We start from the raw sequence: 23,804 nt of genomic DNA, 5'->3' as shown, positions 1-23,804 counted from the left end.
GGTTCAATGAGAGAAGCTTCGAGAATTGCAACAATGACAGAGAGAAAGTCCTTGACTTGGGAAGCTTTACATAGTAGTGGAGATAAGGCTTGTGTACTAGCACAATTCCATGCAAGATGTATTTACTAAGTGCCATAGGGAGATACTAAATTTTGCATACATGCTAACAGATTGTTGCAGGAATGATCCAGAAGGCACACGGGTTCTATGTATGTCCCATTTTCTGCAGTGCTTGCTCCAACTCTCCGTTACATTCAGTTTTCCATAAAACACCTGGATGCTAGAAGAGCTAAAAATCAGTCTATTGATTTTTAAATGTCTGACTTTCATTGAAAATTAAATATGCAAGTGGCAATTTGCAGAACATAAAATAATTCTTTTTATAATATTATTAAGAAGCGTAGACAGCAAAGAGCTGTCTCAAAGTGGATTTAATTTTTTGTGGCCCTTTTTGCAGTATTCTTTCCCATTGGAAATGTCACTTTGGGAGATCAGCCTTTCAGGGATTGTTAGAGAAACCCTACCCAGCAGCCTGGCTTCATAAAAACATGCAGCCCTTCTTCCTCTTCTGCCCTTCCCACCATAGCAGTTAGTATTCCTTACAATGCTTTGATGATTGCTATTGTCATTTATTTACCTGGAACCACTATGAAAACTTCTGTTCAAATATTAAAATGGAACAAAAATGCTAATAAAATAGTACTGCCTCTTAGAAACAAAATATTCATCTTCTTGTGGTAAATTATCTATTATAGTATCTAACTTGGCCTGCAGGATAAGTAGGTAAATAGATGATTAGATAGGTAGATAGATAGATAGATGGATAGATAGATAGATAGATAGATAGATAGATAGATAGATAGATAGATAGATAGATAGGTAGATAGGTAGGTAGATAGATAGATAATAACTCACTCATGGTCAATCACTTGTTACATAGTCTCAAAATGTAATCAGGAATGGCAATACTGTACGTTAGATGAATAGACAAGCAGGTCTGAGAGTATGTTTCCTTGGTTCATACCTTTAAAGGAGTTCATCTATTTCCATTAGTCATTCACATATGACTGGTAGAGAATTTTCTGGTTGTTTTTCCATTAGTCCTTCTGTTGTTCTTCTGTTTAAGAGAAAGAACATCATAATAGTTAGGAAACCTGGGTTCTAATCTGTTTGCCTCCATCAGCTGTGTGAACTTGAGCAAATTTCATCAGTATACCCAGCCTTTGTTTCCTTGTCTGCAAAATGAGAGGATTTAGACAAAAGTCTCTCAAAGCTCTTTTAGCTCTAAAATTGTGTGATGCTATGAGTTAAATTGTATTGGTTAAAACATCCTTATAAGGATGAATTGTATCATTACTATTTGATATGGTAATTATTCCCCACATTTTTGCAATAGTAAAGAAAAAAAGATCCTTCCTTGTTGAAACTGAATAAAGAGTGCAAAGTATATTGTCCAAAAGATTGCTTTATGAAAAGTACTTGGTATATAAATATATGAAATGAATTTGCTGGAGCTTTGCTTAGAAATTAAAGATTTTTCAGAAATAATTTTAAGTAGCCTATCCATACTTGCTCTTTGGATACTCAAAATTTGAATTAGGACTCCAGCTTCTTAAAATTATACTTAAAACATAAAAGAAATATTAAATCACACTTAGTTTAGTTTTAGTATCTAAGGCATTTTATAATATGCTAATTACTTGCAAATTGATATTCTAACTGTGATATTTATAAGAAGGTCTGATTATCTGATCTAATCCTATTGTCCTCTGTTTCCTCTTCTGAAAGGTGGGAGTAATAATAGTAAATAATGCATTAGAATGGTGAGGGCAACCACCTTAGCAAAATGTTTGTCATGTAGTGAGCACTATAATATTCTTCAAGTACTGCTTCTCCTGCTATTACTGCTACTGGCTGTAGATGAGTGTTTATAGTGCATCACTTAAGACTACATACATAGCTTATAGTGTCAAGTGGCTTTTTTAAAAATCAGGAAGTTAAACATATAAAGGCAAATGTATTCAATCAGGTAAACCAGCTTTTAAAATTCAGATAAATGTTGTCCAAGTAGACTGCTTACCCAAAAGCCTGCTTCTTAAGCACTGTGGTCTCTCTCATCCTGGGTGGGGTGATGAAGCATTTCTAGAGGAGGCTGTGTATAAATGAACCAGCCAGGTAAAAACAGGCAGATCTCCCCCAACCTGCTTGTGAGTGTTCAAATTCTAATCAGGAACCATAATTTCAATGAAATATTTATTCTAAAATCTTGGTTAAAATTATGAGAACAATTCCCTGCCCATCCTCTTATCCAGGACACTTGTTTCTATTAGGGCTATATGTGGGTTTATTTCTTAGTATGGTAGATGTTTTCCTATAAAGATGATGAAAAGTTAAATTCTGTAGAATTTATTTGTAATTTAGAAAATATTTTTAATCTCAAAAGGCTTCTTTCCTTTTTTAGTTGATGATGTATGGAATATCATTTCCTGATTTTTTGCTGAATAGGTTACATAAAGTTAACAATGATAATGGTTCAGCAGATGCCATTTCAGCCCAAAAACTAGTTATCAGGCATCTCAGAGACTGATCATTTTAATGACGAACCTCCCTCCCACTCTGACTTTTTTCTAACGAAACTATTGCACTGACTAGGTTGAGTATATATCATATGGCCTTAAAGATTTTTAAACCATTCACTATCTAGAAAAGTAGTACCTCTCTAGAAAGAGATTGTCTGATATATCATTTCCATGTATTTCACTCAAATTTTATCTTCCCAGATTTTTCTTAATTTCTCTTGTTCAAACTGACCCCAGATAGTGCTGTTTAATCACAAATTCACATTTTGAAGTATCTTTAGATTTTAAATCACGATATTTCTGCAAATTAGCATAGAAGATTATTTTAATATACTTTTCTATAAAACTGTAAGAAAACTATAAATCAGTATTTTTAGTTAAATCTAAAATGAATCCCCTCTTCTCCTTGAATTTGTTTTACTAGGTACAAAATATTATATTGTTTCTGTTTATATAAATGGTTTTTTAAATTTAAACTGCCATGTAAGTTAATTATTTTTCTTTAGTTCTATGTTCATTCTGCTTAGCTCCCAAAATGCCAACTCCTTTTATTTTCTCTTTCTCTTTCTCTCTCTCTCTCTCTTTTTTTTTTTTTTTTTTTTTTTGGTGTATTGTGTGTGTGTGTTTATCTACAACTTAAAATTCTGCTGCACTTTTTTGGAAGAAAGACAGTGAGAATAAAATTCTAACTGACTATATTGTTTGATTATTTTTCCTCTTTGCTACCTCTTTTGGTTTGCTCACCATTTTATTTTCTTTTGTTACTATTTATTACAGAGGAGGTGTCTGCAAGGATAGTTCAAGTAGTCACCGCGGAGGCTGTAGCAGTCCTGAAAGGTGAACAAGAGAAAGAAGCTCAGCATAAAGATCAGCCTGCAGCTCTGCCTTTAGGTAAATGAAAAAGAGCCTCAGGCAGGGGCTGTGTCTGCTGCACCCCGATCACAGGATCAAGTCTTCACACTCAAAGACAGGCGATATCTCGTACTTCATCCCTAACTGTGACACTCATCAGACACCTCTGTTGGGATGCACCGGGACCTATTTTCACCTTTCTCAACAGGCTCAATGCAGTATTTCAGTAGTCTTTAGGACAGTCAACTTATAAATAGACTTTGCCCCTAAAGTGCCCTTAATTTTTCTTTTCCAGACCACTAGAGATAGTTATTATAAAAATAAAGCCAATGCATTTTGATGTCATGGCCCCCACTCATAAGGAAAACGTTCTAATGCTTTAATTAGAGATGACTGTTTCCCTTTACGGGTTTTGGTTAATTATTGTCTATACTACAATCTCTTTGTGGTCTCCTTGAACAGGCTACACAAAACCTATAGCCACAGATTGTTAGAATCATCAGCAACATTGTATCCCATATAAGGTACTGTTCTTCACTTGGTTCATTTAAGGACAATGAGATAGCATTTGCCTTCTCCCTCCATCATAAGTCAAATGCCCCGCAGGGCCAAACAGGTAATGTAATAGTGGTCACCAAGGAAAACACTCAGCCAAAGGCTCACTGTCCCTATTCTCGACAGATAGATACATGCTAAATGTAGATGTATATACATCCGGAGACACATAAAAAAGGAAATTCTCTTAGGTTCAACGTATGTGTTTATTTCACAGGTACATATAACTAGCCCATAGAAAGGTATGGTTTTTAAAGCCTAAAAATAGTACATATCTATTTTTCTGTTTTTCAGTCTAATGTATCCTTAATATTTGATTTTCTGATTAGCACTTCATTTCTGTTAAAACTTAAACAATAAAAATTTCTCCTTTTCCAGAATAATAATTAAAAGTAATCTCATTATATTCAATAAAATGTCCTTTGATGATCAAGGATTATTTTCTTCTAAAACAGAGAGGGAAAAACTTATCTAAAACATTAACCTTCTTTCTGTGGTTTACTTCCATTCTTTGAAATAAAAGAAAACTCCCCTTTTAAAAATTTTTTTTTAATTTTTAATTTTATATCCAATTTAAAAGTTACTTTCCATTTACAGTTATTACAAAATATTGGCTATATTCCCCATATTGTACAATACATCCTGAGCCTATCTTAGGCCCAATAGTTTATAGCTCCCACATGCCCACCCCTGTGTTGCCCCTCCCCCCTTCATACTGGTAACCACTAGTTTGTTCTCTATGTCCGTGAGTCTGCTTCTTTTGCTATTCACTAGTTTGCTGTATTTTTTAGATACCACATATAAGTGATATCATACAGTATTTGTCTTTCTTGGTATGACTTATTTCCCTTAGCATAATGCCCTCCAGGTCCATCCATGTGGCTGCAAATGGCAAAATTCATTCTTTTTTAAAAGAAAAATCTCCCTCTTTAAAAAAAAATTTGAAACTTTGAAATATGCCTACAGCTTATTTAAAATAAATTTTACCACTGGCCTTGACTGATAAATACTTCCTTTTAAAATCCCTTACCTTCGTGTGAGAGGTCATAAAGAAGGTAAGTGTCTTTGAAGAGAACAGCTTGGAGTTAAATGTGAATGAATTCCATCTTTTAGAAACTTTCTCTTTGGTCCTTCTTCACGTGTAGTGCCAAGGCCAGAATATTTCTCAGCTTTCACTAGTACATGTTTCTATCTGAAGGTTGCCTCAAGCTGTGACAGCTTCATTTTTCTTTTCTGAGAATACATACAGAAGATGGGTTTCACCATTATATTCAGTGGACAAAATGTTTAAAAAATACATTTCCTAAAATAACTATGATTAGTTTCCAGATCAAGATGAGCAATAGGGAGCTCTAACATTTTTATTTAATCAGTCAAGCCAAATCCAAACTAAAATGCTTGCCTGGGTGGGTTTGAATGTAATAAATTAGGACCAGAATGAAATATTTTATTAATTGAACAAGCAGACACAAATTAATGGGATTAATGATAGAATTTTAGGAGGCATCTCTAATCCATTTTTATGGAGAGGACAAAATGATTTTTTTTTTTTATATTAAATGCTCTTCTTTTTTTTAGGTTTTCAAAAATATGTGAATCAGGTAATGGGGCTAAAAATAAGCCAAAACTAACTATTGAGTCTTTCCCTGAATTTTATAAAGAGTCCTTTTTACAGATGGCAGAACTGCCTACACATCTACTGGCCTAATGGGATTAATTGTTGTATCTCATTTTTCCATTGTTTGATCTTTAGCAGCTGAAGAGACAGCTAATCTGCCTCCTTCTCCACCCCCATCACCAGCCTCAGAACAGACTGTCACAGTGGAGGAAGGTAAGGCCTGTTGGACTCTTTGAGGTTTGTTTTCTAATGAGGGTAAATAAACCTCAACCCATAAGCGCTGGACTTCAGTATGGGTTAGCTGTCTGTTTCAAATAGTCAAGAAGAAACAAAGACTTTAATTAAATATATTATCATTTTTTCTATACAAAATCAAAAGTAGCCAAATATAATAAATAAAAAAGGAAAAATCTGCTCAATAAAAGAAAAGATAAAAGAAAAACTTTGTGTTTAAATTGCTAGCTAGAATAACTACAGAGAACCAGTTTACTTCATGTAGAATGTTTTGACAGAGAAGATACAATTTAATTTTATAAGTGACTGAACAAAAATAAATTTATTGATGAAATCAACACCTTTTTATGGAAGGATTGGCAGGAACTGTCTCTGTTTTGCTCACTATTATATTGCCAAGGGCTTCCCCAGGGCCTGGCCTGTAGCAACCTCTCAATAAATATTAAAGAACAAATGAAGAAGTCAGTAAATGAATCTGATATTGAGAGTAGTGAACTGGAAACTGAGATCATGGCTTCTTTCCTGCTGAGACCTGTTATTGTCCATGAATCTTTTTATGCATTTACTCGACATGGAATGCCATGTCAGCTTTTCAGTTCTCAGTGATGAAGCAGACAGATGCCTTTGAAGAATATTCATTTAGAATCTGAGATGAAAGGCGCTATTTAAAAGCAAACTATCATTGGTTTTCTGATCAGGTCAGTTCACTTTTGTCTATTGTTTGAGAGTTACAGAAGAAGGCAGAAGAAAGTTTTTAAAATACACTTTTGAAAAACTCACTTGTTTCTATATAATTCATGTTTCATATACTAAAATCAGAATGTTAATACTTCTCAATTTTATTCATTTATTTCTTCACTTATTTTTCCTTTTGTTGGCCCTTTTAGAGCTCATTTTATTGTGTTAAAATTGAATAACGTCACAAAAGACTCATTGTCTTTTTATAATCTGTAATTAGGTTGTTTAAAATATTTTGAATTTCCAAATAAAGGTTATTCTAAATTACTTGAACTATAAACTATCAGTAAATATAATTAATTTCTGTCACAGATTTATAAACCTAAACCTTTTTTTAGCAAGGACTTTTTTTTCATAAATTGAGGCCTTTTTTTTTCTAATTTTACTGCCTGAAGTAATGTTAAACTAAATCAGTCTAAGGAATAAAAGGAAATTTGAGGATTGTAAGCAGTACATATATTCAGTGTCATTATAGACACTGATTATTACTGGATTCTCTAAAAATGTGATTTGATCTTTTAATTCATAGATTTGAAAGATCCTTCTTGGCCTTATGTTCATCTGTTCATTCGGTACATATCTATGGAGCACCTACAAGGTTCCTTGCACTCTTCAAATGCTAGGTATACTCTAGTGAACAAAATGGACGTAATCCCTGCTTATAAGAAGCACGCAGTCTGGTGGAGAATAGAAGCCAGTAAATAAGCTTAGCACTAGGAAAGAAAAGAACAGGGAATTTTAAAGTAGAAGAAGAGAAATTCATTGGATGGTGAGGGGACAACCTGGAAGCTGATCTCCGAAGCCTCAGGAAGTGTTGGCCAAACGAAGATAGAGGAGAGGGGCATTTGGGGCAGAGGGACCAGGATGTGCAAGCGCATGAAGTGTTCTAGGAACTGAAGGAGTCCCATGGCTAACGTGTGAGAAAGGGGTAGAGGAGTAAAGGAGTTTGGGAGTAAACGGCGGCCTGCTTGTTCAGGGACACGAATTTTACTCTGAATGCAGTGGAAGCCCTTCCATGACAGCTGTGCTTTCCTCAGTTTACTGAAAATGTTTCTGAAGGCCTACTTAAAGCCTTTCAAGTGTCAGAGAAGCCTCTTAACCCAGAGAGGGGTATGATGTTGACTCCAAAGTCAGCTAGAGGTCAAGTAATTTATTCTTCTTACGTCCATCTTAGACTCTCCCAGTCTTGTTTCTGGAGGGTGGTACAGTGGACATAATGAAAATATAAATAAAACACAGAATCACTTTCACATTTTGGTAACTTAGGTGTCACTTTCCAAAGTAACTGTTGCTTCACATTTGGGGATTATTTTCTTCAAGCTGTTTCAGTATATTTAGGGAAAATGTCAACTTACTTCCTACTGAAAGTAATTTGAAGATATTTTATTTTTAATATTTTTCAAACCAAATGTATTTTTATTGAATTACTATTTTTATTTTTCAAAAGAAAGCATTAACTTATACAAAGACCTAATGACTTGCTTTTAAGAGGATAATCATATTTTTGAGTTATATAGAAAAAAGTATGTATTCTACAAACTCTACCTCATTCATTTAAAAGATCATGTAATATTCTCACCTTAAATATATGAAAGGTAGGTCCCTGTCTTTTATTTTAAACTGCTCTTCAAGTACATATAACAACTTATTTTATTTATCAGAAAAAATTAGTGAAAAGCCACAAGACAGGATTCAACTTTTCAATTTTTTCAAACCAATTGGTTTGTAAAGACCAAGCCAGAATTCCATTAATGTATTGCTCATAGCACATTGGGTGGAAAGAAAGCAGGTAGGTTTTTTTCATCTAGGAGATATTTTACCCTCCTCAAAACACCCTCAAAGCAACTTTAATCTAAAGGCACAGTGAATGTCACAATTCAAACCTTTTATACAAATGTAAAAGAGTTCTTGGATTAAATTGAGAAATTCAATGATTTTGAAGATATGCTTACTTTTTATTAATTATCAAATATTTTAAATGCTGTTCTTTCCCAAATGGGAAGCATGAAAGCTTCCACTAAAAATAATTTAAGATGTTAATTACTATCATTTATGAATATTCACTTATTATAATTGATGTAAAATTCCTAATTCCCAGAATATGTGCTTCTTCTGGAAAACAAAGGGATTTTGATGAACAGATTAAATAGTAGCATGCTTAGAAAGGAAACCCAGGTACAGTGAACCAATGCTATACTAGTTAGGATATTTTCAAATTTATCTCATTTTTCTTTTCGGCCTAACCGTAATAGTTGTCATTTGGACTGAACTCTTAGAATTTGGAAGCCCATGCACGAGAACAGTGGAAACATCTGAAAACAGAACGAGGAATCATTCTGCCCTCCTAGGTTTGCTCCAGAATGCTAGGGTGATGATTTCCTATGTCAATGCTGTGGCCACATTATAACTGCTAACCTGAAGCAGTTTCCCTCTCAGGCAGCAAACACAGTGGGCAAACCGAGGAGTCCTCAGTCAAAAGCTTGTAGAATGGAAAGAGCTTAGAGATGGTGGGAACCAATGTTAGTGGAGCCAGGTGTCCCGGGCCATGGGGCAGAAACTGTGATGCCAGACGGGCAAAAATCACTGAGTCACTGATACCCCAAGAGACTCAGTCTCTCATAAAAGTGACTACTCACTGTACCTAAGGAAGCTGACATACCAAGACTAAATTTTGTGTGGCAGACTTTACCCAATATAAATTTTCAAATGCCTTTTTTTAAAGAAAAGTTTGTATGAAAGCAAATTAGGGGAAATGTGTTTCTCCACTGAAACCAGGTAAGCTTCATTTTTAAAGATTATCATTATACAAGGAACTATGTAGAAGTCCAAGGTTCATAAGGCTACCCTGTCCTTTAAAATATCACATTATTGAATGAAACACTATTTTGTGGCAGAAGCAGAGTCTCCAAAAGCAAATGTACTTATAGTAAAAGGAAACATTCAATCCTGGCCTTAAAGAGTAAAACTGTTATGAATTCATTTTTCATAAATCTCTCGAGTCTAGGTTTCATGTGTCAAATGAAAGTAAAGAGGAAAGGTGCATGACAACTTGTCTGTTGTCAAATCTTGAAGACAGAGATGCTAATGTATATGGAATTGAACATGATACTTGGCACTTTCTCAAATACCTTCCCATTTAATCCTCCAAGCAACCCACACAGATAGATAATACTTCCACTCTTGCCCAGGATGTCATAGCTAGTAAGTGGCTTATCCAGAATTCAAATCCAAGTCTAAGTCCCAACAAACACAGCCTTACTGCATCCCTAAAGTTGTATGTTATCTAGGTTTTCACTGTGGGACAAGGAAAGTGAAGGGATCTTCTAATGAGAGAATTTTGGTTACAAGACACCAGACTGATTTCCTTTTTTTCAAACCACTCCCAAGTAAATAATTCATTATTTTATAATGTATTTGTTAATAATTATTGTGTATTTATAATTCACTCACTTATAACTTATTTATTTATTTTGTATCCCACCTCCATTTGGGTATGAACTGAGACCACCTGCCACACACAGTTCTGTAGCAAATGAGGATCTCTTATTTTCTGGCATTATCACTGGAAGCCCACACACTGGTGTACTATCTGGACTTAGCCAGCCATGATCCTCTAAGCATCACTCCCCTAGCACATCTCTGGGACTTGTAATGTAGATGGACTGCAGGCTTATAAGTTCTAAACAGATACTTGGAGTGCATGTAGCTCACAGTACCCAGAGGGGACTGGGCTTTGCCAGACATTCTTTTTGAAGCTGCCTGGCTAAGGGCCAAACACTACAGAGAAGCTACTTTTCCACTGAAGTACTTAAAGTTTTTGTTTTTATTGTTCTCTGATTAGTCAAAATTTTCAGAATAGAAAGTACTGTTTCTTTGAAATGTTATAGATCTTAAGCAAGACTCTGGGCTGTTTTCACATTTTGGCACTTTTCAAAACAGAGCAACAAGCAACAAGAAGGAAGAAGCCAAAATCTTCAGAAGGTTAAAACATCCAAGGAGTATTGCCTTTAAACTATCAGATCTCAGCTTTAAATTCATTAGTTTTGAACTGTAGTCTGCTCTACTCCCCAGAAAATCTTGAAAAGCAGAGAGGCAAATATGCCATTTTCATTTATTGATTGTCCATGCAATCTGTTGAATGTAGTAGAAGTTTTAAAAGGAACTTGTGTCCATAGGGAATCTACAGCCTCAGAGGTCACTAGAGGAAATGTGAATGGCTGGGACTTGTGACAAGCCCAGGACTTATGATTTAGCCAGTGTTGCAGGCCAGACCTCAGCCAGTTGTCTGCTCAGCTGAGAAATCATGCCGAGTTGAACTAAGAATATCAAATGTAATTTTAGGTTTCTTCTCTCCCATGATATAATAAGCATTGTGGCTGAGAAAGTTCTGAACACCCATCCAGAAACAACTTTTATGGAATAATCAGTAAATAATGAGCTCAAAAGATTAAAAGTATTCTCTCTTGAAAATGTTATTTTAGTATCCTTGTGCTTTCAGGTTCATTTCTAGTTGTCAGCACTCAATTGGCTGAAAATAAGTGGTTGCCCTAAAAATACAGGGCATTTTCAAATTAATGCTGTGATTCTGTCCACTTAAATTTGGATAGAAATAAAAATTATATAGATAGGTACTACAAATTTTGATCTCATTGAAAAGTACAAAATTTTAAAATTATTTCCCTATATAAGTAAATAAATAGCGATTAGCAAATTTAGTAACGTGCTATGTAGGCCTGAGATGTAGTGTCTGCACCACATCAGCAGCCAAATATCGTTCTTTGTCATCACCCTTAAGGCTCATGGAAATATTCAAGAATCCAAATGCTAAGCAAACTGATTGATCTATACTCAGCTATCTAAGGAAATATATTTAAATCATGCAGATTTCTAAGCCAAGACACAGGAAAGGAAAGAAATGAGAGCAGTTCCTTTAACATTTCAATGAGAAGTATGCAGTGGGGGGTTTGAGATACAAAAACAGTAAGGAGCCAGTAGTGCACGTGAATCTGCATAGAATAAAATCCTGATGAACCCAAAGCCAACTCAGGAGAAATTCTCAGCTAATTGTAATCTCTATTAAGTTTTCAGAAGAAGAGCAGAACACAGGAAACAAGTATATGTTGCTAGGTGCTTTCTAAAACTTTCTAATACTTCCACAGCCATGCAAATGAGAGCCAGGGGTTCAAAAGGATGCCTAGGAGTTTGCATCCAAAGAAAAAGCCATGCCACCTGTGCTCCCCTAGGCAAGACAGGAAAGAAACATAATACATTGTAGATTTTTCTCAACAGGACTGAAATTAAAAATTACCTTCTGGTTGAAGTCATTAACTAAAAATTAAGTCAACCAACATGTAACCATGTGAGCATACTAGAGAATTTAAGGTTGTACTTCAACGGGACTAATTTCCCTCACAACTGTGCAGGCATCAGACCCTAACAGCTTTCCTCTTTTTTAATTTATAAATATGCTGGTCAAAGCATGAGAAAAATGTATGCACCTGAAAGAATTTCTTCTAACAAATGTATTTGTTTTGTAGTGCTTTGTTTCTATTCTGGTGTTTCTATTATTTTAACTTGTTTGAGGGGAATGTGAAGATAATTTCTACTATGCAGTAGGGGTGTCAGAGCGTTTGATTCATTTAGATCAATGGCAAGATTCCTGAAGGGACAGTTTAAATTCAGTGGCTACTGAAGCATGAAACTTCACTGTCTCCCATCCTCCATCAGCTTGGTCTTGCTCATTCCCCTCTATCCTGCTGTGCTGCTTCTGTGGCCCCACGTCCTCGTGCAGGTGTTTGTCTCGTCTGTCTGACCTTGTGTCTGTCTTGTCCAGTTCTCCCTGCAGTTTCTTCCTGTATGTCTGTTTGTAGATGAAGGGGCTGAGGATCAAGTGGGTCCTCTACACAGGTTCCCCAGCCGTGAACCTGCCACCAGCGGGGAGAGGCGTAGACTCCTAGCCCCCTCCATCTCGGTGTCTGTGCCTGATGATGACCCTTCCAACTCCGATGAGGAGTACTATGAGCATCCTTTGTTCAGCTCACAATGGACCACCTCTAGTGTGCTCCCCCGTGTCCCAGCGCAGAGTGCAGAGGCCCACTTAGGCCAGGAGAAAGGTGAACCAAGCATGGTCCCCTTTTGCTCCTCCTCCCCGGCCTGCAGCTTTGACCACATGCATCATACTAAGTGTGCCTTCATGTGTGGGGTGGGAGAGACAGGAGCCTGTTTTTTCCGCATGAAAGTGAAGTCCTTTATAGCTCATGTCCATCCAAATGCCTCAAAAGTTTATATCTAAGAAGCCTTATTTGAGACATGTGAGGACTCCCTTTTTTTTTCATGGCTTCTGAGAAGGAAGCAAAAAATGTTCAAATAAAGTATGACTTCTTTCTGCCCCTTGCAAATTTATCAGTGGGGGAAGAATATATTCTGTTTTCCAAACCGAAGAAGATGACCCTTAATATAATTTTTTCCTCTTGGACGCATAATATTACTAGGACCAGACTTAGAGTTAGGCTTCTTTTCAGTGCTATGTTAATATGATAATTCTTTAAAAGGAAAAGATCAGTTTTGGGTAGAATAAATGTTACAGAATGAATGTATTCCTCCAAGTCACTTAATCATCTACAGAAACTACAGAGGCTTCCCCAGATGACTAAATCTTGGTTCAAATCAGTAGCAGTGGGCTAAAATGAAGGAAATGCTCCAAAGCTTTTGTCATTCCAGGCTCATGACAGTGGAGACCCTAATGTATAGGTGGCTCTGGTGAGGATAAAGTAAGTGGTCAGTGGGCTGCAATTTGTCTCATTCTAACAAGATAGTTTTATGAGGAAAAAAATTATGGCTAATTTTTTTTTCTTTTGCTTGTGTGAAGAAGTTATTTTCAAATTGGGGAAAATAACTAGCTTAAGTGAAGAGTTTATTTTTGTATGGCACAGCATTTAATGTAAGGGCAGATAGTTCCAAGGCAAGAGCATCAATGGCTCAGACACCCTGATGGAGAAATATAACCCATATTTAGTAAAACTAATTGAACTTAAAACAATTAAGAAAAATATGTGAATTTTTGAATAAAGAACAGGTGTGGAAGTAAACACAATTTGTAGGAAATGAGAAAATGGAAAACTAAAAAGTTACAGGGATTTGGAAGACTTAAATTGATTAGATTTCATCCAATAAGGTAACGTCAGTATTAGAAGTCTTTAGCTTTAATCGAAATCTCTAATTCTATGGCATTATAAAAATTTCCTTAATAAGAAGTTAGAATCTGAATGTTTAAAATGTTACTGACATAATTAAATTACAAAAATGAATGTTTCTGAGTACTAAATGTGAGGAAATAGAAGTAGTCTACTTTCCCCTCTAAGGGTTTTAATATTTCTCAAAAAATTTCTTTCCTTTCCACCTGTAGTCTTTCTCAAAGGTCCATTTAAACAATATATAATTGTTTCATAGGAGTTTCATAAGAGTCATTCATTTGCAGAACTATAAAACAGCTTATATATATATCCCTCTAATTTCTTAAGCAATAAAATGGGACTTATTTTACTGGCGTTTGAAGTGTAAATGAGAAACAAATGAACACGATAATTCATGACCTTCATAAGTTTATTTTTTATGTTTAATTGTTAACATTTTTCTGTGTGATATACATCTTTGGGGAGGATATTTTAGTAGTTTTGTTGCCACTCAATTATCTTTCCTTGGTGGCTTTGTTTTGAATTGCAGAAATGAGACTTTATAATATGCACATTTTCCTTCTTCAGTGTCAAAGACAACTACGTAAGAACTATCTTACTGACATTTCAGTGGTTTGAACAATATGATAACAGTCATGTCCCAGAGGCAGACTTTTCTAAATAGTAGTGAAATTAAATTTTACCTGGACCTTGTTTTTCAAAATATTTTGCATACCCCTTGAAAATTTTTACATTCTCCAGTCATACGATGCAGTGAAGGTAAAATAAATTGAGTTAGGTAGTCTTTGACCTTAAAAATACTAAATAAATTATATTGTAAAGAGTTTTGATGGATTTCATGATAAAGCTGATAATGAGGTAGTTGATGGGATATTATTTTGAGGCCAGGCTTTCTATTCCCAGAGATTTCTTTAGTGAAGTTTGCATATTTTAAATTAAGTGATCAGAAATTCGTATGTGGGGACTTCCTGCATTGGAGAAAACAGCACATGTCTAACAAATTTAAAGGTTTGTTTCAGCACATCAATGCTTCTATCTTTTCACAACCATCTGTCATCTGGCAGCACCATCTCTGATTTCCAGCCAGCTTTCCACATTGTATGCAACTTACTGCCGTTTCCACTAAGGGTAATAAAGCAATAAAACCCTTTCAGCTCTCACGTTTTAAAATAAATGACCTTTAAATGAGACCTTAAAAGGCATCATTATTATCAGATTATGCATAATAACCTTCCAAGCAATATATAATGTCCATTGCATCAGGGTATTAATTTGCCCATGCAAATGGTAAAAGAGGTTCTTATGAGGTCAATATAATAGAGCTGAAAGTGTTCCTTGAATAATATTTCTGTTGTTTCGTGTATGTTTCTGTGGTCATGATGTCAACATCTTTTTCATCCCTAAGAAGAAGAAACGCTAGAGAATCCAATGGCTGAGGAAGAGAAACCTGCCACTCTTCCTGAGAAAGAGTGTGGGGCTGCCGAGGCCTCACACCAACCCAAGGGCCTCAGTGAGGGCCAAGTGGAGTCTAGTGCGGAGGCCCAGATAGTTCCTGCAGAAAGTGCCCCAGCAGGGGCCCCACAAGAGAAAAGTGTAAAAGAGGTCACGGAGGTGTCTCCGGAAGTAAAAACTCCTTCCTCTGCCGGGGAAGGTGTGTCTTTCTTAGGATTTGCATGTGTTTTGTTGCAAATGATCTCTCCAGCAGCTTACCAACCTGATGCCTTTCCCATGCTATTCCATTGCTGGGTCTTCTCATGATCCCAAGACTACTGTTTGAGACTTAATGAGCAGAGAGTGTGGCTTGTGCAGGTGCTGTGTGGCAGCTTGGTTTTCCACTGCTGCAGCTGATTCGTGGTTTTACTTTGCCATGATACAATACGCTTTGCAGCCAGGCTGATGACGCTATGTGAGCTTTTTTCCGCCCCTCCTCATCTCAAATGTTTGCCAGTCACATTGCTAAAACATGTATATTTTTATTTTTATTTTGGGGGACAGCAATTCATATGCTTTTCTTTCAAATCGCAGAGGTGGATTTTGGCACATACAGGCTTAAATGGTAGAATCGTTTTTGTTTGCAACCGCAATGTGCTATATTTTTTATGCTTCAATGAATACTAGTTTGGTTTCCTTAAAAGCGCCTGCTGATGCTTCTCATATCATTTCCTCTCCATGGCAGCCAACCTCTTTGAGCACCAACATATCTCTTGAGTTTTCATTCATCTAACCTTTATTAGAAAGTTCATAAAGTATTTCTTTTCTATTGTAACAATAAGACACACAAAAGTGTAAGGTCATCGTAGTCCATGCACTTGCTTTTCAGGAGATGATTGAATTTTATTATTTTTCCCCAAATATTTTCCAGATAATTACATTTAGCCCTCGTGAGCACAATGAAATAACTTTGACCTTAAAATATGAGGGAGACTCTGACGGCTTTTGGATTGGTGAACAAATAAAAATTTAAAAAAGTCGTTTAATCTCTGTGAAGCATCTCTAAAACCAAAACTGGTCAGTGCTTCGCTAGTTGGTCACATTCCAGGGAATGAGGTCATGACCAAACAGAAAAAGAATTTTAATAGTTGACTCTTTAAAATTTTGTTAGTCACATGACTTCCCAGTGTTAACAGTATAATTCAAATTTTTCTTACATCTATCATATAGACTAAGTAATGATTAGGACTTAAGAATTTTGGTATGTGATAGAAATTGACTTGTCAATATTTAGGTTATATCATATATATAAAGTCAATTATTTATTTGTACTACCAAAATATAATCTCAGATGACTTCTAAAAATTTATTCTAGTAACCTTTCAATGCCCCCAAAATTGGTCCTGGCACTTGCTGATCAAGGTAACTGAATTTATTTAACACATAATTATAAATTAATTGGCAGTCTGCCCATGGCCTTACAAATTAGAGAACAAAAGAAAAAGTTCAGTACAAATCAATTATTTTCCATATTTAGATTAGTATATAGATTCTTTTGTATCTTAATATTAGTTACTTATTCATTATTCTTTAACTTATAACTTTTATCTGTGGAAGGCACATGAAACTTTTTTCTGCTATATAATACACATAACATACTGTTTAGAGAGACCAAACAAAGGAAAAAAGAGTATTCAAAGTATACTCTTATTACAATTTCTGTACACATTAATTGACAATGGGAGTTCATTTTAGCAACCGTGCAAATATATCTCAGTCCTGACATTTTCATATTGATTTTTAAATGAGTAGCATGCTTGCATGTTTCATAGTTTTTCTTTATACCCTACCATTCATTTGCCATTTCAAAATATAATTTTAAGCTTACTGCCTGAGCACTTGCCTATTATTTGTTTAAAAATCAACCCAATTACTTCAGGTTTACTTACAGCCTCGAAGATGGAGTTTCATGATCAACAGGAATTGACTCCCTCTCCAGCTGAGCTATTAGACAAGAAGGAAAAGGAATCAGAGAAAGAAAGTAAGCCTGGTGAAGACCTTAAACATGCTGCCTTAGTTTCTCAGCCTGCGACAACTAAAACTTCCCCGGATAAAAAGGACATGCAAGGCACAGAAGAAGAAAAAGCACCTCCCGCTCTGTTTGGGCATAGTCTCAGCGACAGCCTAGAAGATACGAAACAGAAGACAGAACCAAGCCTAGTGGTACCTGATATTGGCCTTCCAGCAGAGCCCGCAGCTGCAAAAGAGCAAAAGGACTGGTTCATCCAAATGCCAATGGAAGCAAAAAAGGACGAGTGGGGTTTAGTTGCTCCAATATCTCCTGGCCCCCTAACACCTATGAAGGAAAAAGACGTACTTGAGGATATCCCCAAATGGGAGGGGAAACAGTTTGATTCTCCCATGCCAAGTCCCTTTCAGGGAGGAAGCTTCACTCTTCCTTTAGATGTCACGAAGAATGAAATCGTTGCAGCCGCATCACCATTTGCCCCCGTCCTGTTACAACCAGATGACAAAAAATCTCTGGGAGAAACTGGTAGCCCAGCAACTGCCAAAGATAGTTCTACAGTCGAAGAGCCCCATAAGGATCAACCTGACAAAATGGCAGAAGCACCAGCCTCAGAGGCAGTTGCCTCACCCAAAGATGCTCACTTTTCAATTGTGGATGAGTGTGTCCCGGAGAAAGTTTTAGGAGAAGAGAAAGAGGCAATAAAGCAAGAGAATGTGCAGGTAAAAGAGACTCCCGCCCTCAGTGAACAGGAATCTCTGTTTACTGAAAAGGAACCTCACCCAAAGCTTGAAGAAGAAACAACCATTTCCGACAAAGAAACCGTGCCGAAAGAGGGTGAACCCCCAAAATTGACAGAGGAAGAAACAGGTGTAATTCAGCCCTCCAGAGAGCACACGTACTCAAAAGAAGAACAGAAAGGTCAGGAGCCTCCCACAGATGTATTAAAACAGGACTCATTCCCTGTAAGTTTGGAGCAAGCAGTTACCGATTCAGCCATGACCTCTAAGACACCGGAAAATATCGTGACCGAACCAGCTGCACTAAGTGAAAAGAGTGCCACCCAGGAGCTTTTTGAAGAAAAAATTGCTGACAAAGATAGTAAGTTTGAAGAAGTTGGAGCTGTAACATCAGCTGAGCTTGACATGCCATTTTATGAAGATAAGTCAGGAATGTCCAAGTACTTTGAGACATCTGCCTTGAAAGAAGAAGTGACAAAGAGCATCCAGCCAGGCAGTGATTACTATGAACTGAGCGATGCAAGGGAAAGTGCCCAAGAATCTTTTGATACCGCATCTCCCACATATAAAAATGGCGACAAGGCACCTCCAGAAGAGACAGAATCCCAGCCCAGTGCTCCAGCACAGGAAACAGGGTATAGCACTCTCGCACAGAGTTACCCATCTGACTTACCTGAAGAACCCAGCTCTCCTCAAGAAAGAATGTTCACTATTGATCCAAAAGTGTATGGGGAGAAAAGGGACCTCCACAGTAAGAATAAGGATGATTTGACGCTAAGCAGGAGTTTAGGACTTGGTGGTAGGTCTGCAATAGAACAAAGAAGCATGTCAATCAATTTGCCCATGTCTTGCCTGGATTCCATAGCCCTTGGATTTAACTTTGGTCGGGGGCATGATCTTTCTCCCCTTGCTTCTGATATTCTAACCAACACTAGTGGAAGTATGGACGAAGGAGATGATTACCTTCCAGCCACAACACCTGCAGTGGACAAGGCCCCTTGCTTCCCAACAGAAAGCAAAGAAGAAAAAGAACAGGTAAAGGGAGAAAAGGCAACTGGAGAAGAAAACACCCAAGTCGAAACATCGTGTGAGTCACCTTTCCTAGCCAAAGATTATTACAAAAATGGTACTGTCATGGCACCTGACCTGCCTGAAATGCTAGACCTGGCAGGCACAAGGTCAAGATTAGCTTCCGTCAGTGCAGATGCTGAAGTTACCAGGAGAAAATCAGTCCCATCAGAGACCGTGATGGAGGAGAGTAGTACTGGCTTGCCCCCTGTCACTGATGAAAACCACGTCATTGTTAAAACTGACAGTCAACTCGAAGACCTAGGCTACTGTGTGTTCAATAAATACACAGTCCCACTCCCATCACCTGTTCAAGACAGTGAGAATTTATCTGGGGAGAGTGGTTCCTTTTATGAAGGCACTGATGATAAAGTGCGAAGAGATTTGGCCACAGATCTTTCATTGATTGAAGTCAAACTGGCAGCTGCTGGAAGAGTCAAAGATGAACTCAGTGCTGAGAAAGAAGCATCCCCACCTATCTCTGGTGACAAATCAGGACTGAGTAGGGAGTTTGATCAGGAGAAGAAAGTGAATGATAAGCTGGATACTGTGCTAGAAAAAAGTGAAGAACATGCTGATTCAAAAGAACATGCCAAGGAAACAGACGAGGCTGGTGATGAAGTTGAAACTGCTGGATTAGGAGTAACCCATGAGCAAGCTTCAGCCGAAGAACTGACAGTCTCAAAAGATGCATCACCTCTTGTGGCTGAGAAAGCCGAGAAAGGTCTTAGTTCAGTGCCAGAGGTAGCTGAGGTAGAACCATCCAAAAAAGCTGAACCAGAACTGGATTTTGCTGCAAAGAAAGCTGACCAGGGTCAGTTAGATGTTAAAATCAGTGACTTTGGACAGATGGCCTCAGGGCTACACATAGATGCTGGAAAGGCAACAGAGCTTAAACTTGAGGATACCCAGGACCTCGTCCCCTCATCCACAGCACCTCAGGAGGCAGATGCATTTATGAGTGTTGAGCCTGGCCATGTGAAAGAAGGCACCAAGGTTAGTGAAACAGAAGTCAAGGAGAAGGTGGCCAAGCCTGACCTGGTGCACCAGGAGGCTGTAGACAAAGAGGAGTCCTATGAGTCCAGTGGTGAGCATGAAAGCCTCACCATGGAGTCCTTGAAAGCTGATGAGGGCAAGAAGGAAACTTCCCCAGAATCTTCTCTAATTCAAGACGAGATTGCCATCAAATTGTCTGTGGAAATACCCTGTGCACCTGCTGTTTCAGAGGCTGATTTAGCCGCAGATGAGAGAGCTGATGTCCAGATGGAATTTATTCAGCTGCCAAAAGAAGAAAGCAAAGAGACCCCAGATATATCTATCACACCCTCCGATGTTACAGAGCCTTTGCCTGAAGCCACCGGAGCTGAACCGTTGGAGGCTCAGAGCGAGGAAGAAGAGATAGAAGCCCGGGGAGAATATGACAAACTGCTCTTCCGCTCAGACACCCTTCAGATTACCGACCTGGGTGTCCCAGGTGTCAGAGAGGAATTTGTGGAGACCTGCCCTGGTGAACACAAAGGAGTGATTGAGTCCGTTGTAACCATCGAGGATGATTTCATCACTGTCGTGCAAACCACAACTGACGAAGGGGAGTCGGGTTCCCACAGTGTGCGTTTTGCAGCCCTAGAACAGCCCGAGGTGGAAAGGAGACCGTCCCCCCATGCCGAAGAAGAGCTTGAAGTAGAAGAGGCAGCTGAAGCCCAGGCTGAACCCAAGGATGGCTCCCCAGAAGCTCCAGCGTCCCCTGAGAGAGAAGAGGTTGGACTCTCAGAATATAAGACAGAAACCTATGATGATTACAAAGACGAGACCACCATTGATGACTCCATCATGGATGCTGACAGCCTCTGGGTGGACACTCAAGGTGTGCATTATTTTTTTAAATTTTCTACTCCCAAATAAAATCCAGTAACCCGGAAATTTTTTTTTCATTTTAAACATTTAAAAATGTTCCTTTATCTCTTGATTGTGCATTTTGTTAAAAAGATGAAGGATTTTGTGCATTTGTTACTAATGTTTTCGTTGTTGTTGTTGTTGTCATGGTTTGCTTTGATCCGCAGATGATGATAGGAGCATCATGACAGAACAGTTAGAAACTATCCCTAAAGAGGAGAAAGCTGAAAAGGAAGCTCGGAGACCATCTCTGGAGAAACATAGAAAAGAAAAGCCTTTTAAAACCGGGAGAGGCAGAATTTCCACTCCTGAAAGAAAAATAGCTAAAAAGGAACCTAGCACAGTCTCCAGAGATGAAGTGAGAAGGAAAAAAGGTTCATTTAACAATCACTTCTTTAAAAATGTTTTTGAAGTAATTCATTATTACTCTTTTGTAGAAGAAACTGCCTAACCGTGGTAACTAATTATTGATGAAATTTCGTTCGGTTTTGCTCCAAGTGTTTATTTTTTCCTGATGGTATGCTTTTTGTGTTTTCTTATTCATAGCAGTTTATAAGAAGGCTGAACTTGCTAAAAAAACAGAAGTTCAGGCCCACTCTCCCTCCAGGAAATTCATTTTAAAACCTGCTATCAAATATACTAGACCAACTCATCTCTCCTGTGTTAAGCGGAAAACGACAGGTGACTGTTCAATTCTGCAATGTGGCTGGCAAACACAGACATGTATTTTTTTTTATCTCATTACCGTAGAAGCTTCATATTTTCTTCCAAGAATCTCAGCAGTCATGAACAATTTCGCTGTTAAGTGTCTTGTATCATTATTCTTTTTTTTTTCCCTCCCTGCAGAAGAGGTCATGACCATCTGTTTCTTTGTCATGCTCAGACTTAACAGTGATTGTATCTTGGCATTGTGCTCTAATGTCACGTTCTGGGGATTCCTATTTTCATTCTGTGTGTTTGGTTAGACGGTGGCGATGAATATAACCGTGGTATGCATTCTCATTATTTTGCTTATTTATCTCCCTCATGCTTAAAAACCCATATGTATTTGTCCTATTTTCTTATATTGTTACTGCCAAATCTGTTACTGATGTTGACAAAGTTACTGAGAACCACCAAGAATGTATAGTGATTTTGAGATGGAAAATGAAAAGCAAATCTGGGGTAAATTTGTAGTTGAAAAATTACTTTGCTTTTGGATGAAAGAAAAAAATGGAAAAGGAAATTGTCTGGTAATCCCATCAGATTTTATTTTTCATATCCAAAACTAACCAGGCTTTCTCATGATACTACATCTCTTAGATGACATTTTGTCCTTGGGATTTTCTTAAATGTATTGGATCCAAATTGCGAAATTCCCCTTTATAATGTAGCATTCAAAATTTAATAAATTTAAAATTTAATAAACCCCTTTCCCCCAAATGTCTTAGAATTCAGGTTTATTTCTATTTTGCTACCTTCTTATCATCTGTCTTCTTCAAATATACTTGTTTTTTACTGTTTAAAAAAGTAGTGGAATGAAGGAGTGAAACATGTTACAAATCATCATAAAAGCCCATACATAATATCTATAAGGCAAACTCTATTCCTAAATTTCAGTGCAAAGTATTTTGCATGTCTGATTATATCAGGATACTCTTAATTTAGAGTGTATTTCATTTTAGCTTGATTAAATGGCACACTTGCAGTATACAAAAGAAGGTATCAGAGTACTTAAGACAGAAAGGAATATTTCCCATTCCATTATACACTAGAAGTGCATTTATATAAATCTTTGGATGGCTTTAAAGGGTTAGGAGCAGTATTAACTCTTATAAGATAAAAAACAAGGCATTGACGGTTTCATGATAGCCACTAAAAATTTCAAGTATTTTTAGTTGTGTACTTCATATAGGCAATATCTTATGAGTGTCCTTTAAGATCTAGTATGTAAGGCAGGATATGAAAGTAGAAGAATTATAATTATACACAAACCTTGATGATGAAGGTTTAGAATGAGGCATTCCTTTAAGTTAAGAGTTCAGAATTAACATGACATCTCTAAATCTTAGAGTGCATCTTACTTAGTACATTTTCATTAAACTTGGAATTTTTCTCCTAGTTAGAAAAGTGGTTGCACAGGCATAATCTCCTGGTTTGGGCATAAAAGTCCTGTATCCCACCTGAAAAGATGAAAAATGTATTAGGATTGTACAATTTCAGAGGAAATGTCAAATGGTTTGGTGAAGTACCTACATGTCATTGGTATTCAGTTTGCCACACTGAGAGTAACATGCCTTTTTATTACTTCATTCATTAGAGGAAATTTAAGATCTTTGGACTAATTAGGATCTTCCTTTTTTATTCAAATATTAAGATACTCAAACAGAAAGCATACACCAAACATGAGTACCATTGACTTAAAGCAAAGTGTATATGTCACAGAAAATGTGCTATATTATAGAAATAGTAAAGAAGCATAATTTGCACTGCTTCTTTAAAAAAAATTACTTTCAGAATCTGTGAATAATCTTACTAGCCAGTCCTAAATAGCATAGAACATATTGTAGACCATTATTACTTTTGTGTTAGAACTGCATATAGCATAAGAAACCTTTTTGAAATTCATTCAGAGTGCTTATAAGGATAACTGTTTTTTTCCCAGAGGATTTCTCTCTTATGAAAGAAAATTAAGGTGGAATTTAACATGCAAGCTTATGCCTTTTATTTCCTTAGCCAAATTGTTAAATAGTGATAGTTTCCTCAAACACAAAGAGTTGTGTTCAATCATGAAAGATATTTAAGTCAAGTCAGGTAAGTTGTCAATGGAAATTATGCTACAGATGATGGAGTTTAAAATTGAAACCAGAGAGTATAAAACACCAGCAAGAGAAACAA

At 37.0% G+C, this 23,804-nt stretch overlaps 1 protein-coding gene across 7 annotated transcripts in view; it reads left to right on the top strand.

The window, feature by feature from the left end:
• MAP2 (microtubule associated protein 2) overlaps positions 1 to 23,804 on the top strand; it is a 278,408-nt gene that overhangs the window by 225,351 nt on the left and 29,253 nt on the right. For 3 of the 7 annotated variants that reach the window (XM_057745157.1, XM_057745158.1, XM_057745156.1), the window contains exons 6-7: positions 3,357 to 3,470; positions 5,740 to 5,817. In XM_057745157.1, the coding sequence (XP_057601140.1) occupies positions 3,357 to 3,470; positions 5,740 to 5,817 (192 nt within the window). Of the gene's footprint in view, positions 1 to 3,356; positions 3,471 to 5,739; positions 5,818 to 15,174; positions 15,421 to 17,027; positions 20,899 to 21,094; positions 21,302 to 21,473; positions 21,609 to 23,804 lie in introns of those variants that run through there. The other 4 variants (XR_009055070.1, XM_057745155.1, XM_057745159.1 and 1 more) reach the window with 3 other exon arrangements.

This window comes from Hippopotamus amphibius, chromosome 8 (assembly GCF_030028045.1).
Source record: "Hippopotamus amphibius kiboko isolate mHipAmp2 chromosome 8, mHipAmp2.hap2, whole genome shotgun sequence".
In the NCBI taxonomy this organism is placed as follows: domain Eukaryota; kingdom Metazoa; phylum Chordata; class Mammalia; order Artiodactyla; family Hippopotamidae; genus Hippopotamus; species Hippopotamus amphibius.
Note: the sequence above shows the minus strand (reverse complement) of the source record. Positions and strands in the feature narration are given on the sequence as shown.